This window comes from Chiloscyllium punctatum, chromosome 3, assembly GCF_047496795.1.
Source record: "Chiloscyllium punctatum isolate Juve2018m chromosome 3, sChiPun1.3, whole genome shotgun sequence".
In the NCBI taxonomy this organism is placed as follows: Eukaryota; Metazoa; Chordata; class Chondrichthyes; order Orectolobiformes; family Hemiscylliidae; genus Chiloscyllium; species Chiloscyllium punctatum.
Window position 1 is genome coordinate 149,393,535 of NC_092741.1, and position 19,900 is coordinate 149,413,434.

General features: G+C 39.9%; 1 protein-coding gene across 5 annotated transcripts in view; it reads right to left on the reverse strand.

Moving 5' to 3' along the window:
* Nucleotides 1-19,900, reverse strand: part of LOC140466698 (kelch-like protein 29) — a 388,797-nt gene that overhangs the window by 57,326 nt on the left and 311,571 nt on the right. For 4 of the 5 annotated variants that reach the window (XM_072562189.1, XM_072562205.1, XM_072562178.1 and 1 more), the window contains 2 exons: nucleotides 15,150-15,332; nucleotides 10,847-11,027 (listed from right to left, as the gene is read on the reverse strand). In XM_072562189.1, coding sequence (XP_072418290.1) covers nucleotides 10,847-11,027; nucleotides 15,150-15,332 — 364 coding nt within the window. The remainder of the gene's footprint in view (nucleotides 1-10,846; nucleotides 11,028-15,149; nucleotides 15,333-19,900) is intronic. The other variant, XR_011955268.1, reaches the window with a different exon arrangement.

Consider the following 19,900-nt stretch of genomic DNA (forward strand, 5'->3'; position numbering starts at 1 on the left):
GGAGGCCTGTGACCAGGGAGTGCCACAAGGATCAGTGCTGGGTCCTCTACTTTTTGTCATTTACATAAATGATTTGGACGCGAGCATAAGAGGTACAGTCAGTAAGTTTGCAGATGACACCAAAATTGGAGGTGTAGTGGACAGCGAAGAGGGTTACTTCAGATTACAACAGGATCCTGACCAGATGGGCCAATGGGCTGAGAAGTGGCAGATGGAGTTTAATTCAGATAGGTGCGAGGTGCTGCATTTTGGGAAAGCAAATCTTAGCAGGGCTTATACACTTAATGGTAATGTCCTAGGGAGTGTTGCTGAACAAAGAGACCTTGGAGTGCAGGTTCATAGCTCCTTGAAAGTGGAGTCGCAGGTAGATAGGATACTGAAGAAGGCATTTGGTATGCTTTCTTTCATTGGTCAGAGTATTGAGTACAGGAGTTGGGAGGTCTTGTTGCGGCTGTACAGGACACTGGTTAGGACACTGTTGGAATTTTGCATACAATTCTGGTTTCCTTCCTATCGGAAAGACATTGTGAAACTTGAAAGGATTCAGAAAGGATTTATAAGGATGTTGCCAGGGTTGGAGGATTTGAGCTATAGGGAGAGGCTGAACAGGCTGGGGCTGTTTTCCCTGGAGCGTCAGAGGCTGAGGGGTGACCTTATAGAGGTTTACAAAATTATGAGGGGCATGAATAGGATAAATAGGCAAAGTCTTTTCCCTGGGGTGGGGAGTCCAGAACTAGAGGGAATAGGTTTAGGGTGAGAGGGCAAAGATATAAAAGAGACCTAATGGGTAACTTTTTCACGCAGAGGGTGGTACGTGTATGGAATGAACTGCCAGAGGAAGTGGTGGAGGCTGGTACAATTGCAACATTTAAGAGGCATTTGGATGGGTATATGAATAGAAAGGGTTTGGAGGGATATGGGCCAGGTGCTGGCAGATGGGACTAGATTGGGTTGGGATATCTGGTCAGCATGGACAGGTTGGACTGAAGGATCTGTTTCCATGCTGTACATCTCTATGACTCTAGGTTAAAAGCTGGGGACTGCGCACTCATTAGGTGTGTAGATATGCTTTGAAGCACTCTTGCATTTTTCCTCGCATTTGTTTAGATTGCAGGAAAGAAAGGAGACATTTTTGAAAAAAAAAATTTGATCTACACAGCATCTTTCATAAGCATAGGACAATCCAAATTGTTATACAGTTAAAGAAATATCCTTGAAATGATATGTTTGGAATGCATAAAGCTACAACAGCCAATTATACATGTCAAGGTCCCACAAACAGCAATGGGATTGTTTTTGTTTCAAAATATTAATGCCAATTACGAGATAAATAATGACTAGGAGACAACTCCTCTGATCTTCTACTAAATGCTCACAGCGAAATCTTTGATGTTGGGAGAGGCCCTTGAAAAAACACTAATGTGATTCTTGTGTCTGGAAACCGTCCATTAGGTCCTAGACCACTCAGATCTGACATAGACAGATGACCAATGACCCTGTGCTTTTAATATCAGCAAACTGAACTAATTTGGAATAATAAATAACTTTCTTAAGAAGCGTCTACTTGCAAAGAGATATCTGACAGTAAGTCCTGTGCACCTGTCTGTCACTGGGGTCAAAGATTCAAGGGTATAATGCCTTTTCAGTGAACATACTGTACGCAATCCATTTGTACGGCCAAAAAACAATTTAGCTCAAATTTCAATGCATCTTTGTGGTAATTTCTGTGGGCCAGAAATAGTAGACTAGAGTAGAGTAATTGTATTTGTCCTTTACACCATATACAGCTGGCACAATGAAAACGACACAGTGTTCCTCCAGGACCAAGGTACTAAATGAACACACAGACTACATGAGAGTACAGTCATACTTGGGCGGCATAAAGTGCATAGAGAATTTCAAAACACGCAAGACAGCACAGTAATTCCTGACAAGACAATAGGCACTGTGGTGGACAAATTATAATGTAACAATGAATGATCATTAATAAAGCAGGGCGACACGGTGGCTCAGTGGTTAGCACTGCTGCCTCATGTGCCAGGGACCTGGGTTCAATTCCTGCCTCGGGCAACTGTCTGTGTGGAGTTTGTACATTCTCCCCATGTCTGAGTGGATTTCCTTCAGGTGCTCCGGTTTCCTCCCACAGTCCAAAGATGTGCAGGTTAGGTCGATTGGCCATGCTAAATTGCCCGTAGTGTTAGGGGTAAATATAGGGGAATGGGTCTGGGTGGGTTGCTCTTCAGAGGGTCGGTGTGGACTTGTTGGGCAAAAGAGCCTGTTTCCACATTGTAGGGAATCTATTCTAATCTAATCAATCTAAAAAAGTCATCTGAAAATTCATCATACAGATACATTTAGAATAGGAAACATTACGTGCCCCTAAAGTTGTTGGAATATAGAGGTGATCATGGTACAGGGAGGGTAACTATCACCTTAATGACCAATCGCACACAAGCAGACTCTCTCACCAAAGATATGAAAGGATTAAAAAATAAACAGTGGCAGGCTTGGTAAGGGAGCTGAATGAAAGGGAATGAATTCAATGTCAAGCCAGTCATAGAAGGAAGGAAAGAAAGGTTGGATTTCGTGAGATAGCAGAAGCAGATCATACAACTCACAATTGTTACTCCATCCAACATGGTCACGGCTGCTCATCTGACCACTCCCCATATCCTTTGATTCCCTCAGACACCAAAGAGTTTTCTCTCATCTAAAATACTGATTGCAATAGAAGATCCACAGTCTTCTGGGATAAACATTTTGAAAGACATTCAATCCCCATTTCAGTCTTAAATGAACATACCCTTGTGCCGTATTCTAGATTCCCCAGTTCGGGAAATGAATTCTGTGTCTACCCTGTCAAACCCTTTCAGAATATTGTCTGCTTCAACGAAATCAACTCTCACTTTTCTAAACTCCAGCGAATATAGATCAATTCACTCACCTCTGATCATAAGACAATGCTGTCACCCCAATGCCAATCTATAGAACCTTTGCTGTAATTGCCTCCAATGCAAGTCTGTCCCTCTGTAAATGAGGGGACTAAAACTGCACAAAGCATTTCTCACCAAAGCCCAGTAAACTTCAGCTATGATTTCCTTATTCTTTACTCCAAATCTTATTGCAACAAAGGCTAACAGCTCATTTGCCTTTCTAATTGTTTGCTTTATCTGCAAAACATTGTGTTCTTATATCCAAGTCACTCTGAACATCAACATTTACAAGCTGCAGACCCTTCAAAAATTCTGCCTTTCAATTTGCATTAGTAAATAAACTCATGCTTCCCGCATTATACAATACTTGTCACTCTGTTGCCCATTCATTTAACTGGTCTCTAAGTCTCTGCAGGTTCTTTGTGTCCTCCTCACAGCTTGTGTTCTTATCTAGTTTTGTATCATTAACAAACTTGATATATTAATCTTAGTCTTTTCATCAAAGTTATTGATATAGACTGTAAATAGCTGAAGCACTAAAACAAATTCTTGAAGCACTCCTAGGTACAGCCCGTCAACATAAAACTGCCCCACTTACCCTTATTCTCTGCTTCATTTCCCGTAACTAATCCGCTTTCTGTGCTAATACATTACCGCCATATCCATGAACCCTTATCTTGTGTGTTAACCTTTTGTGTGGCATCTTACCGAAAGCCTTTTAGAAATCCAAGTAAATTACACCCACTGCATTACACCTCCCCACTCCCCCCATTACCTTCCCCTTTATCTAGCTGACTAGTTACATTGCAAAGAAAAGCTCCCAAACTTGTCAACTACCACTTAGTTTTCATAAACTATGTTGGTTTTGTCTGATGGTACTATACTTTTCCAAGCTCCTTAATGATAGATGCTTGCACTTTCTCAATAATGGACATCAGGCTGGCCAGCCTGTAGTTCCCTGTTGTCTCTCTCTGAGGTTTTTTTGTTAACTTTGAGGTGGCACGGTGGCTCAGTGGTTGGCACTGCTGCCTCATGGTGCAGGGACTCAGGTTCAATTGCAATCCTGGGTGACTGCGTGGAGTTTGCATGTTCTCCCTGTTGTCATGGGTTTCCTCCGGGTGCTCCAGTTTTCTCCCACAGTCCAAAAATGTGCACGCTAGGTGGATTGGCCATGGGGAATGTAGGGTTACAGGAAGAGGGAAGGGGGATGGATCTGTGCGGGGTGCTTTTCAGAGGGGTGGTGCGGGTTGGATGGCCTGCTTTCACACTGCAGGGAATCTATGAGCTTCCAATCGGCTGTAATTTTCTACAAACTGGGAAATCTTGGAAACTCATAATCACTGTCTCTGCAGTTAGGTCTTTTAAAATGTAAGGTTACAGGCCATCAAGTCATAGAGATTTGTTACATTTTGGTCCAGTACATTTCTCTAACATGTCTTTCTCTGTCAAAATCACATAGTTCAAAGGGGAATTAGATTGTCAATTAATAAAATTAACTCTATCTGATGAGTTTAGTAGACTTTGTGCAAACGCAGAAACCTGATGACAATCACAAGAACAGGAATCTGATGACTCGATGGGCCAAATGGCCATTTCCATGCTGTAGGGATTCTGTGAACTAAGCCAAGTCCCTGAAATCCTTAATACTGACTTAAAATTACCATGCTAGGAATCCACCTCCCAGTATCCACAAACTGACTAATAGTCCAGATGAAATTACTCACCACACTATGTTTCTGTCAGTTGAGCTCATTAATGATTTCTTTGCAGCAACTCTTCAAATGAATGCTTTGATATAGCGTGGTTTTGACATTTTTAAACATTAAAAATTATTCAATTTGGTAAGAAACTAAAGGAACTAATGAAAGTTCTGCATAGTTTCATAAAATTAATTTTAGTGCCTTAAAATCAGAATACCCACACGTTGTGGTCCAGACATTTATTAAAAATTATTTTTCTGTAATAAACATATTTTTACTGTAATAATAAAACTACAAGTTTCTACTTCTAATACTGTGAATAGAGGAACATTGTTCTACTACACTGCCTGTATGGGCTGGTACATGGACGGTTTATGTTTGTGATTGTGATTCTGCAGGTCACGGGTTGTCACTATTTGAACAACAATGGTGACAACTTGTCTACCAAACTGTATTATACTTTAAACCACAACAGGTAGAAAGTAAGGACTGCAGATCAGAGTCACAACTGTGGTGCTGGGAAACCACAGCAGGTCAGGCTGCATCCGAGGAGCTTGAGAATCGATGTTTCGGGCATATGCCTGAAACGTCGATTCTCCTGCTCCTCGGGTGCTACCTGCCCTGCTGTGCTTTTCCAGCACCACACTTTCGACTTTGAACCACAACATCTTAATAATGACAGAGAGTAGCAGCAGGGAAAGGAATGCCAGCAATTCCTGCTCTTCAAATCCAAGTATCTCCTGGGCCACGCTGGCCCACCAGCCCAAAGGAGGGCACAATGGCCTCGCGGTATTATCAGTAGACGATAAATCCAGAGACCAATGTAATGTTCTCAGGAAATAGGCTCAAATCCCACCAGATTCAATAAAAATCCAGATTTAAGAGATTAATGATGACCATTTTTGGATTAAAAATGTCAATTTTCAGAAAAGCTCATCTGGTTCACTAATATCCTTTAGGGAAGGAAACTGCTATCCTTTCCTGGTCTGGCCTACATGTAACTCCTGGTTAACTCTGAATTACCCTCTGGGCAATGATTGCTGGCCTAGCCAGCCGCACTCACATCCCATGTATGAATACAAAATCAATCAGCAGAGAAATAACCTGTTCAGTCACGTGATGTCATCCTCAAATCCAAGGGCAGCTGATTAAGTATCAGAAAGTCAATGCATACTAAACAAAGAGTGCAATTTCCAAGACAATTTGCATCCCGATTCTTGTCTATGCCAAGGTGGAAATTCCACTCAGGTCCTGGGATTAAGAGCAATTATGAGCAGTATTTATGCAGGTATATATGTTACAATGCAGGCTTAAAGGCTGGAGTACTTTTTAAGAGCAGTTAAGTCAAAGATAAGAGTACGCCCAATGATTTTAATATTTAATGTATCATGTAGCATGGTCATCTGAAATAATAAACTACAGTAGTCCCCCACGTACCCGCGGGGGATGCGTTCCAAGAACTAACACAGAAGCCCGAAACCAAGTTTAGGAGTGAACCCATTCATTTCGATGGGAAATTTACCTTCCTGGCAGCCTCCTTGTCCCTGGTTCTGGAAGGTTCCCTATAATATGTTTGAGTCACGGTAAACTGCTGGTAACTGAAACCGCAGAAAACAATTCCATGGATATGGGGTCTAGCTGTATATTTAGAACTGGCCTTAGTCAATACTGGTTGAATAAAGCACCCTATTATTACAAATTCAACATTTTTAATGATCAGAGCTTTTGCTGTTTTATTAGATTTTAACGAAGAATATCTGCTGGAAAGCAAGCAGGGTATACCAATTAGCAACAATCCTTATTGTACAGCTATCACTGCTGCATGCAATGAATTTGGATAATATTGTTGAGAATGCATAGCTTTTTGAATAAATTGGAATATGAACATTATTGGGTTGCAAAGGATTTATCGCGTGATTGTTTATAACTGGAAAGTTAAAAGATTAAATGCTGTTTTAAAAAAAACAAGTGACTTTAGAAAGCTATGTCCAACAAAGATTATAGAGACAGATAAAGATGGACTTTTAATTTTTTAACTGTTGAACAAACCGACCTGAATACCCAAAGCAATCTATGCTGCTATCGCCTAGCAACAGTCTTTGGACTGAAATGTTGGGTGTTTTTTTTCAGCATACCGTACAACTAGAACCTCTTGGCTGTTGCTGTTCAACGTTTGTAAAGCCAACCAGTGCTCCCGGTCTCTCAGTCGGTAACAGTCAAAGCTTAGAGCTGAAAGCAGCACTCATTATATTTCTCTCAGTGAAGAAGTTCATTAAAATAAAACTGATCAAGTTTCAAATGTCAGGACTTGCAATTGTTTCTCAACTGAATCTGAAATCTAGTCTGACAACGTTCTATTATCCCATGACTGTCAGCAATCAGAATCTCATTAACAGGAATTCAGAGGTATTGTGAGAAATCAGCTGGACTGAATACCCCCCTTGACCTACAGAGGGGTTATTTATTTTCTGTACTTTTTATCTATCCTTTCCCCTGTCTATAATAGCTCTGCAGCATTGTGTATGTCTGTCCTATCCTCATATGAATGTGCGTATATTTGGGACAAAATGGGACACCGTCTAATTCAAATAGGATCTTAGTTGACAACCAGTTTATCATGTATATGGAAAACATGTTCACCTGTAGTAAGGGTTTTTTTTAATAAAGTGAAATAGTTGACAATTATTGGTCTGAAGAAGAGTCACTGGATTCTAAATGTTAACGCTGCTTTCTCTTCACAGATGTGCCAGTCCTGCTGTGTTTTTCCGACAATGTCAGATTTTGTTCCTGACTGTTGTTGGTGATTGAATGAGACATTCACACTTTCGTGACAGCTTTATCGAATGGTGGGGACTTGATTTCCAGAGAACTCCTCCCACTAGAGTCAAAACTATATTTCCTACATTTGTACACAATTCCACTATGCACTATTTTAGTGTGTTCATTAAACAAATTTAAGTAACTGGGTTAATGGAAAAGTTAACAGAGGGCATAGAGAGGATTATATAAAGCAGTTGCTACCAATCCCAGGAAGAGTAGCTTCATTCATAGAGTCTTTCCTTTCCATAGACCTGAGTATATAATGCCTTAGTAGATCTTTTTGACACCAGATACATCCCCAAGTTGACAGCCTACCTCATAACACCATAGAATCTGACAGGACAGAAGGAAGTCATTCAAACCATTGTGCCAGTCATAAATCCCAAACTCAGTTCTTTCCCCAGAAACATGCTTATTCATCCTTCCCAGTGACATTCTCATCTACAAGCTGCCCCTTGGTTATATGGGGATGTAGAAGCTTTATTGAATTAGAATTAACTTTGTTGTCGCATGTACTCACATGAGTACAGTGAAAGGTTTGCAAGTCGCTACTTACATCGCCATCTTAGCTACCAAGGTACCTAGGTATAGATCTTAGGGAAATTCTTAGGGAAAAAAAATTAGAAAAATAAAAAAAAAATGAAAAGTCCAACATTACAGACCTTCGAAAGTACAGAATCATAGTAATAAATTTGAAAAGTAAAGAAATCAAAGTTCAGAATAATTCTCTGTACCATAAAGAATTTTTTTAAATAAAGAGAATTTAATACAAAGTCCACGTAGTCCATTTCATGGTTCTAGGCTCGAGGGCCTGACCCCGACCCCCTGTTGGAATCCCGGGCTGGACCCACCATGGTGCTGAAGAAAACGCTGCATAGAGTCACAACTGTAGTGTTGCCCAAGGCAACTTTGGACAGCATTCCCACACAACCAGCAAATACTTGATCCAAAAACAGTTTGAAACACAGCTGAAATCATCAGAGGGAATAATTTTCAAACAAGGAAAAGACGTTTGGCAACTACTTGCTGAACCTCCAAATGGAGTGGCGTTCCAGTCCTGCTCCTAATAACATTTAATAACATCCATAACAAGTATCTCCCAATAACATTTGCAATTGACTGGGAACAGCCAGATTTCTTTGCACAAATTAGAAGGCAAACAATGTCCTGTCTGAGTTTTGGATTTGTAAATAAAGGACGGATCAATGCTTTTCAGGTTTAGCCATTGCAGAACAGGATACGTAAGGGTTTGAAAATAAAGATGATCTTCAGAAATAAACAGACATACTGAGTTAACACTTTAACCTGTCTTAAGAGGACCTAAGAGGTCCTGTTAACCTATGCAAGTGCTGGAGAATCAGCTTTTTGTACAAGTAAATTCACTGTTTACAGGTGATGTCCACCAAGCAATAGCCACAAGAATGAATTGATCAGTTCATCAGTACATACTGTGACAAGGGCAGTGGCTGTGACTTTTCAGAGGCTGAGCTATCAGAGCAGATAATGGAGCTGGCTATAGCTTCAAATAGTAACTAAAACTTTCCAAAGGAAAGAAAAATCATGATATTGAAACACTGCTAAAAGATTGCAAAAAATATCAAGCCATTGTAGCTCAACAACAATAACAACTACAGCATCTGCAGCATTGGGTGCAGATATCAGTATCGGTTCAGTAGCCAGGATGTAGAAAGCAAGCAAGCTGAGTGGCAAGTGCAGTCCACTGCACCCACTGCAAAGTTGTCCTGCATGTCACACAGCGTTAAATGTTACAGGGCCCACCTAAGCAAGAGGTGTCCACTTGTCTGTTTCCTGTATAGACCTGATGACTGTTTCCCTTGCTTCACTTCAATGGTCAGCTTCAAGTCAAAATGAATGGTGCAACCCCTATTCAATAACATAATTTATCAGCATAACTTTGTAATGACTCCTGATAAAAGAAATAGAGTTGTTGCAGTGACAGTGACTATGAATGACAATGTTAAATTATCCTTCTAGGTGCCAGTGCATAACTTCAAATGGGACATCAGGGCCCTAATTTACATAACCCCTCCCTCAATTCTCTTTTGAATTTACTTATAGCTCTCTTTCAAGCAGTGATCCATATCACAACAATTTTCCTGCGTAAACCAATGTTTCCTGTAAGTTTATATAAACATTAACCACACTATCCCACGTGAATCTTTTGTTACTGAATGAAAACATAAATTTGATTCAGAGTGGTGATAGTTGTTGAACCAATGGATATGGCGAGTACAATTCGAATGTGAATGAACTCTGACCTCTTAATTAATTTCTATCATTCATTACAAGTCATTAGGAACCATACAGAATAAATAATTGAACCTGTATTTTCCTAGTCAGTGAAACTCAAGAAATAAATACAGAAGTAGACCATATGACTCAGAAAGCGTGGTGTTGGAGAAGCACACGGGATCAGGCAGCATCTGAAGAACAGGAGAGTGACGTTTTGGGCAGTACATGCAAAGGACCTCTGCTATTAACACTCTCCTAGACATGCATTACTTCAAATGATAGAATTAAACAATTCAAAGATGTTGACAATTAACTTCAGATACATTTTAACGTTGTAGTGATTTGATTTTGCTGTTATTCCTGATGAAAACCTAATACTCGAAACATCGACTCTCCTGCTCCTTGGATGCTGCCTGACCTGCTGTGCTTTTCCAGTGCTGCACTGTTTGACTCTGATCTCCAGCATCTGCAGTCCTCACTTTCTCCCTTATGACTCAGAAAGCCTGCTGCGCTGGGGATTTAAATTTCCTTTTCTGCTGGGGCTTTTCAAGATGAAGGGGCATACTTTTAAAGTGAGAGGAGAAAGATTTTAAAAAGACATGAACGGCAATTTTTCTTTTACATAGAGTGTGGTCTGTGTGTGGAATGAACTTCCAGAGGAAGTGATGGATTCGGGTACAGTTTCAACATTTAAAAGACATTTGGGTAAGTTCACGAACAAGAAATGTTTGGAGGGATATAGGCCAAGCACAGGCAGTGGACTAGTTTAGTTTGGGAATACGGTCAGCATGGACTAGTTGGATCGAAGGGTCTGCTTCCATGCTGTACGACTCTATGACTCTATTGTTCTGTAACATGAACTCTTAATTGATAAGTGAGCACTTTTAATGTACTTATATAACTTCCCATAGTAGCACTGCCTCAAATGACAGAATTAAACAATTCAAAATGTTGACAATTGACTTCAGATACATTTTAATATTGTATTGAAATAATAAAGGAAGCAAGGTATTCTAAAATAGCTACATATTTTAAAAGTACAGTACACTGTCAAAAAGAAACCATTTTGTCCAGCATTAATTATTGTCTGATTACATTCCAGTAAATTTCACTCAACAATTCTGTGAATCTTGATTTTACCTTTCAACATGATTGAGATTCCCAGAGACACCAATACCACCCAGTGTGTAAATTTTCCCATCATACACGAGGCTATTGTGTCGACACCGAGGGACAGTCATCCGTGAAACCAGGTTCCAATTGTCCAAAAGGGACATGTAACACCAGACATCAGCAAGTGTGACACCAGATTCCATGCCACCTAGGACAATGAGAGATGAAGTCAGTGTCAGAATGATGGCAATCTACGTGACTTGATTGCCTGGGAAACAAATTGCAAATTCTAATGATAGAGACTTTATTACCATAATTTTCAGTTCTGCTCCATTAAAAACTAAATGTGATACAAATTAGCTTTCAGTTCTTTAGAAGCCATTGTACATCTGTTTGAATAGAACCTTTCGTAATACCTCATTTATTTCAGAACAGATTATTTCATAAACTCTCAGAAAGATATCAGCATCTCAACAGTCACAGGCATTGATGTACTCAGAATTACAGCTCGTTAAGACACTGACAATTGACTTTAATCTATTCAGCAACTTTGCAATTTTAGCTGAATTGTGAAAGGGAAGTTTTAAGAAGATGATAGATACTTCCTGAGATAGGTACAGATTCTAAGGTGTGTGTGTGTGTGTGTGTGTGTGTGTCCTGAGAACATTACAAGTCAATCATTGAACATACGACTGAAATCAAGTTTATGCCAGACTGTGTAAGGATTGCAGGTTTCCTTCTCTGAAGGACATTAATGCACAAATTAGGTTTTTTTAGAGTCATCTGGTAGTAATGTGCACAGTAAATATATGCGAAGGCTAGAGATGAATGAAGAAAGCTGTGCAGCAGTGTCATGCTTGGATTTCAGATGTTTTCTGACTTCAGTTTCTGGACAGTATTTTTGTATTAATTACACTGGGAAGACTTTATTTGGAAAATGCAAACATCTCAACCTGGAAAATACATTCACAATATTCTATTTCTGTGCTGACAAATTGAATATAAAATCATAAATTATGAACAGCCACTTGGTGTATAGAATTTCTGCTGTGTGTTGCTGAAGCTTTGTCATGCATTCATCAGGAAAAAAGTAAAAATACCAAATTTCAAGTGACCTTAATAATTTTTACTGCAGGAGAAAAGATTGCCATAGAGACAGCAGAGTCAACCGATGCTAATTAAATCAAAGTCAACTGGCCAACTAATCAGCATGCTCCTCTATCACTTCCTCAATCCCTCATGGCTTCTTCCCATGCAATCGCAAGAGGTGTCACACTTGCTTATTCACCTCCCCCCTCCTCATTGTCCAAGGCTCCAAATACACCTTCCAGGTGAAGCAGCATTTTACTTGTACTTCTTTCAATCTACTCTATTGTTCACAATGGGGCATCCTTTACATTCGCACTTTGTCAAATCCCTCTGACAGATCCACATCCAGCACACTAGCATTAATAACTGAGGCGGTTTGAAATGTGGTATTGTTATGCTTGTCCTAATGAGTGCAAAACTAAAGGTTTCAACCATATGCTTCCCTTTTCAGAAATAATAAATTTACACTCATCTAGCCCTTTTCACTTTTGCCGCATGATCCAAGGTGAACAATTACCTTTTGAAGTCTACTTGATGATAAACACACAAATACAACTAATTTGTAGATACCACAGTCCAGTCCAATAAACAGTAAAGTGTAGTTTTAAAAGGTTATTTTTATTGTCATATATTAATTCATGTTTAGTTTGCACCCTTCTTGTTTAATTTCTGAAAATAAATCGAGTGAGTCAGTTTGGAATCTGAGTTTTGCTCAAAAATGGTATATTTATAAATCTTCCAAACAGTTTGGAGTGAAACAGCATCAAGAGGGTACTGGAGATTATGTGAGTTGTGTTAACACTTATAAACAGAAAGACAGGTTTCAGTGCCTTGAAGACTATATTATCTCATTTAGATCCAAAAGCCGAAAGAGCAGCTCAAGCTGCTTTAAAGTCGGATGCCAAGCTATGTGTAACACTCCTGTACAAAGAACATATTTAACTTTAAAAGTAAACCAACAGTAAAGCTGGTTTGTCTGGACAGACATTTTATAAATTGACTGATTCTACGAACGTGGTCAATGTTTGTATCCAAAAATGGATATCTAATCGACTTCTCATACTTTTCAAGCAAGCTGTGAGGTGAAAGGAAATTATTCATATAGAATTACAGATAATGGATTAACTACATCCATGTACTAACCAAGAAATAGCTCAAATAATCAGACAAATAATGGCATATGTTTGTTTAAATTTATCTGACTCTTAATCATTAAACCGCTGTAGTTACGCCAATAACAGGATTTACAACCCAATGAAGCAAGTCACAGCAATAGGTCCAGAGTGCAGCACAATGCCCCTCATTGTATGTGCTCCTGAACTGACTGGGAAGGGGGCATGTTTGGGGTGGGGGGGGGGTAGGTAGAGACACAGGTTGCCTCTATTCCTCCCCCCTATACAGAGTCAAAGAATCTGTGTTGTGAACAGTGACATAGGATGAACCACTAGTGACTGCATGACCTCATCAGACTGGGTGGAGCCTAATGCAATTTCCAACATTAACTCTTTCAGAACCATGATGTTGTACAAAACCATTGTCCTTGGCAAATGATAAACACAAAAGCTGTCACTTTAGTGTAACAATTTTATCTACTTAATACTGATAAATCCAGAGATTGTCCCCCATCAAAAGACCAGTGATAACTGGTTAAAACACTAAACGCAATTACTGTTTTGTATGTCTTATAATTAATTATTCACTGACGCAGGATGTGGTACCACTCAAATCAAGCACTCTACAGACTTGCAGAAAAAAATCATCAAAAGGGGAGATGTGTGTCAATCATTGTCTAGTGTGTGATCTTTGTAATATAAGAAAGAGGCATTTCGAAGCAGACTCTGGCTTCTGCAAGGTAACAGCGGGCAGATATGTTCATCCACATGGTGGGGGGGAGGGGGGGAATACACCTCAGAGTAATTGTTTGGAAAGCTGTGTTGGAAACCAAGGAGAATTAAAGGGAATACTGTCTGTGTGTATTGACTGAAATGAAAGAGAATTGTTGATACATTGTTTGTGCTCCAATAAATAGTTAAAAGAATACTGATTTTCTATTAAGTTGACAGCAATCAGAAGACTTATGGAGTCATACAGCACAGAAACAAACCCTTTCTTTCAAACAGTCCATGCCAATCATAATCCCAAACTAAACTAGTCCCATCTGCCTGCGCATGGCCCACATCCCTCCAAATAATTCTGACCTAAATGTCTTTTGAAAGCTGTAACTGTACCCACATCCACCACTTTCTCTGGAAGTTCATTCCATACATGAACCACTGTCTGTGTAAAGGAATTGCCCTGAAAAGGCCTCGCCAACCTCAATATAACATACCAACTCCTGTACTGAAAAGTCTGAGCAATGAAGGCAAGCATTCATTTATCTAATATCAATGCTAAAGTACTACATCTACTGTAACCAAGTAAAACATAGTCAAGCATTCTACAAATGGGCACATTTCGGATGCAGAAGGAGGGTACCTGGAGAGAAAATCTTCAGTCAACAATTTGTCCGAAAGGCAATCATCCTATTTGCAATGGAACCTTCTGGGTACAGAACAACCTTATCGGTTACCTGTCCACCACTAAACATCACAGATCCTCAAAGGACCAAACGAGACAACAGCGCCTGGATGGGTTAATGTTTGACTTGGGAATTAGAATCTAAGAAAGAAGTTGCGTGGTTCACCTACCTGCAGTTGACTCATCCAGTGTGTTGCTCACCTTTCAACAAAGAGCGACTTCTGCTGAGAAGCTTTTTTGTAGAAACGTGTTGCACAATGGTAGCCATTTGACCCATCATGATTGTGCCAGCGGTTTAAAGAGCGATTCAATTACCTCCACTTCCCTGCTCTTTACACACAGGCTTTCATTTTAAATAAAAAACTGAAAAATCTTTAGGTCGAATGAACTTCAGAAGATGCCATATTCACAGTTCAACCACAGTCTATGGTCTATTTCACTGACATTTTGGCATCGATTTGCTTTTTTCTCGAAGCAACTTAAAAATTACTTAACCATTTAATGTTAGGTTTATGTGAACTCCTCTTGCAAATAGTTCCAAAGCATCACTCTTCTGCTGTTCCTTACTTAGAAGTTACACTTGGAGGCTCATGAGCTGAATTCTATTGTCCTGCTCAATAATTTAGTCTGCAAACTTGGAGGTAATTGATTCTATGTGGGACAAAGATACTCATACAAGAACTAGGAACAGAAATAGGCCATGAAATATTAAACAAAAATTTACCTGATAAATAGATGTTGTCACCAGCACTGATGACACTAAAAAATTCCCTGTCATAGAATGGTAGACTGGCTAATGGGTACCATTTGTTGTTCTGGGGGTTAAAGCAGCTGACGGCAGTGAGATCACGTTGGCTCATTCCAATCATTTGACGACCACCAACCAGGACGATTACTTCAGCCACACCTTAAAAACAAGTTTCCAAACACAAAAATAAGATGGATTCAAAACAAAGCATTCTTGCTTGAAGGTTCAGAGTTCTTTGAGTTCACGATCACATTGTGAATCAATCTTTCTTTATTTCCAGGCAGATTAAGAAAAAAAAAATCATGGGATTTTTTTTGTTACAAATACAATGTGACTAAGATAGTTATGCTTTGGCATTGTTTACCGAATTTAAGGCAAAGTTGTACAGTGATCTGGGTCATGTGACCTGTTCCAAATGCAGCCAGGCAGTAAGTCTTGTTGGTCATAGGGTTAAGGGGCTTCAAACTGACTTAGAGAAAGGAGAAAGTGAGGACTGCAGATGATGGAGATCAGAGTCGAGAGCATGGCGCTGGAAAAGCACAACCAGTCAGGCAGTATCCGAGGAGCAGGACAATCAATGTTTCGGTTCACTAGGGATGCCCGAAATGCTGACTGTCGTGCTTCTCGGATGCTGTCTGACCTGCTGTGCTTTTCCAGCACTACACTCTCAACTTAGTCAGAGAAAGTGGTAGATATTGACACCTATAGACATTTACAACAGGAATTGCATAGATTGGACAGGTGGATAATCTCCAAGTTTCACAGGGAGGTGTTGGGAATATCACGCTTTATAAATGGGTATACTTTAAACTGCCTGTTTGATTCCAAGGTTGGGTGGTCTAGAAAATGGCTAAGTAGCATTCCTAGCTGGATGTATCCCTATGTGATTCATTTTACCATGGAAAAGGGCTTTGATAGGGAAAAGTCCATATTCTTGTATTAGATTACACTCCTCTAGCTGAATAACTTCATAAGAATCAGAGAGAGAGGAGAAAGACAGAGGCAGCCAGGCCTATGCTAAAGCAAGGAATTAAGGGCTATGGGGAGAGTGCAGGTAAGTGGCGTTGAAAAGCCCATCAGCTATGATTGAATGGCTGAGTGGATTCGATGGGCCAAATGGCCTTACTTCTACTCCTATTTCTTATGGTCTCATGGTCTTATAGAGAACATTCTGACTCTGTTGATCACCACACAATGTACTAGTAGGAACTTATACTCAGATTGTTGAGCCAAAGTTCTGGAAGATTTAAAGAATGCTAGAACATTTGCCAACTTGAGTTAGGAAGAGACATCTCCTTATAATGCTAGTAAGCAAGTAATGTAACCCTTTTAGTACTAGTACGTTCTGGGATCAGAAGTTACCTGCCTGGGAAAGGAAGGAAGTATTTAAGCCCTCAGGAGCTGATAGTAACTTTGGACTGGGTCCTGGAGAATGATGTGTTTACTTAGTGGATATGGAAGCATAACCAGTAGAAGGGGCTTTTAGCAGCAAATTACTACAGATGCTGGAATCTGTACTGAAAATAAAAAATGCTGGAAATCAAAGCAGGTCAGGTAGCATCCATGGAGGGAGAGCAAGCTAATGTATTGAGCCGACAAGACTCCTCATCAAAGCTGAAGGCGTATTTTAGTTGTGTTAAAAACTAAATGGACAATTTCTTGATTATAACTTTGACTATAAGTTGCGGATCAGACAACATTGCTTTTGTTTATTTGTTAGAGTAAAAGTCATAGGCCTTGAAATCTTATGTGATCTTTTTATAAAAGTTACTGGTTTCTATATGGATCATGATTGTTTTCAGATCACCAAAGATCAATGCTCAAGAATGAATGCTCAAGAAATTTACATCCGTGTACATTATTTAAATAGGTGTTAAGCCAGTTCAATTAAATGGTTTAATATTTTGTTTAAAGTCAGGAGAAGAACACAAGTGCTTGTAGGTGAGTGTCACAACTGGGAAAAGAAGCCCTCTAGATCTCTTACCAAATCAAAGGATTTTAGAGATGCTAGGCCTTAAAGCTTTTGTAACTTAATTGATGACAAACTGCTAATGACAGCAATTTAGACAAAGGAATTAAACTCTACGGTGACTTAACACCTGTCATTACACTTCTTGTTTCACTATTAAGGATACAATTTTCTCATTATTGCTTTTTCCTTTGAACACAGCATCTTACTTTATGCGTAATTTATCCTACCTTTCAATTTGTTACTGTGAAATTAAATGTGCTCCCTACAGACTCTCATTTTCCAATCTTCCCACAAACCAGTTCAATCTTTGCCCTTCCCCTTCTCCTGAATGAGTTATCAACAGAAAGTAGTATCGTGATATTCCAATGGCTGTTCTTAAATACAACAGCTCATAGCTGAACTCCAACACATTTTCATTCAACTGAGAATTTTGCACAATTCTTCTACTCTTTCCCAGAGGCATTGAATACAACTGCAATAGTATTACCTTGTGAGAATCAGGTTGGTGTCGACTAGAAATTAGACTTAGGATCTTCCATTTGGTTTCGTTAGGGCGGCACGGTGGCACAGTGGTTAGCACTGCTGTCTCACAGTTCCCACCTCAGGCGACTGACTGTGTGGAGTTTGCACGTTCTCCCCGTGTCTGCGTGGGTTTCCTCCGGGTGCTCCGGTTTCCTCCCACAGTCCAAAGATGTGCAGGTCAGATGAATTGGCCATGCTAAATTGCCCGTAGTGTTAGGTAAAGGGGTAAATGTAGGGGTATGGGTGGGTTGCGCTTCGGCGGGGCGGTGTGGACTTGTTGGGCCGAATGGCCTGTTTTCACACTGTAAGTAATCTAATTCGTTGGCTGAACTATTCTGCACATTTTTCTTTTCAAATCAACTTTGAGCTATTGATTGAGCTTAAAAACATCTCATTCCCTTCTGTTATATGGTTCTCATTTAAACAGTGAAACTGCAGCCTTTACAGGGATATGAAAGTGTACACTCAGTTCATTTAACAATTGTGGTCTGCAGCAAAACAAATGCTATGGTGATTGAAGCAGGATCATTAAGTGAAAATGGACCTTTTCGTTGAGAGAGATATAAATAGAAATTGAAGAAGAGTCATAGTAATTTGTTACTTAAATTGGTACTAAGATGGTTGTGATTTAGCACTTCTGAAAGATACTGACATGAACCAGAACAGGGAAAAAAAGAACAAGATGAATTTCCCTCAATTTCTTGGCAGAGATATCCAGTGGGTAGGCAGCAGAATCACATTAGACACTCGACTTGTTAATCTAAGCTAGTTCGACTATAACGCACAATAACTAAGTTTAACCATCCCCAATCTAAGGAGATTGAGGTGGGGGCAACTACATTATACATCGTTCACACAGATGAATTCTTAGCATTTTCTCTGCCATAATTACCACAGTTTTCACTGGAGTTACAATGATTTACAAAAGATTTGGACTCAAACCAACAACTCTGGAGGCAAATCAAATCAAGTCTTTTCCAAAAGCTTCTGGTTGATGGATCCAGATCAGAACAGCAGAGACCTGAGAGTAAATTCAATGTGGATTGGGTATGATTTGTAACAGGGGAAGGGTTAGGGTTAACTCCATCCCAGACGAAAAAAGCTTTACAATAAAGAGAATAGGAGGGGAAGCCAACATGGCATTATGGTAGTTAAAAAAAACTAAAGGCATGCTTGATTTCCAAGAAGTTACATGCTTTACTGCATCAGCTACTTTGTTGATTGTAACTCCAAACAGCTTTCCAGTGAAAAAATGTTAAAGTAAGTTAATTTCCCTTCATGTAGTGTCACCATGAAACTATCGAGCCTTTAGCTGCTGGGTCTCATTGAAATGCTAGTGGACCACTTTCAATTGGAGTAGTTGAGAAAAGGTTTAGAGCTTGCTGGCTGGGAGGATTAGGTAGCCCTTGGACTGCCAGTGGCTTCCGGGCAGAGAGTGTGTTTCAGGAGGATCTCTAAGAGATTTGGTGGGTGGGGACATGAGGGGAGGGAAGGGGTAGAATAGTGGGGAAAACTTTCTGAAGGAGCAGAAGATGCAACTTATCTTTTGATGTGCTTAGAGAATTCCTTTGTTCCACACACAATTGTTGACCACCTTCATCTTGCTGCTTCAGTGCTGGTCAAAATGCTACTAATCTAACAGCAACCCAGTTTCCATTCATTCTTGAGGTTTGTCTTTACTTCCGTCTAACATCTTATCTGCTTACTGGTAAAAACCAGAGACACTGGGAAAGGACTGAGCTCCAAGAGGCTCAGTAACTGCTCATTTTAGCTGCTTACCAGACACTTATACATAAATACTACACAACTCCAGGTAAGCAACTTTGAAGAGTGTATCCTATTTTGACGAATGGACATCTATCTCGCAGAATTCCTCAAGACCAGGTTGAACTAACTTTCTGTTGTGATGATGCTGGGGCTGTAAGAGGTATATTTTGTCCTGGTTTCTTTTAGAAGGATATTGAACAAGAGGCGCTGAGCTGACTGTGGTAACGTTAACAGCTTGTGAGGCCTTGGGGAGTTTTTAAAAAAATGTTGGAACAATAGAAGCAGCCTGGATGGGTGTGGCCAACTGTCACTGACTAGGATTTCTAGTTTTGGCAGTTGCTGTTGAGGTCTAGAAGCGGTGGAAGCTATGTTTCCTTCTCATGATTACAACCAAAAGCTGGAGGTTCTCTTCCTAGGCTGTTGGATTGCATGTCAATCAAAATACGTTTTTCTGAATTTGCCTTTT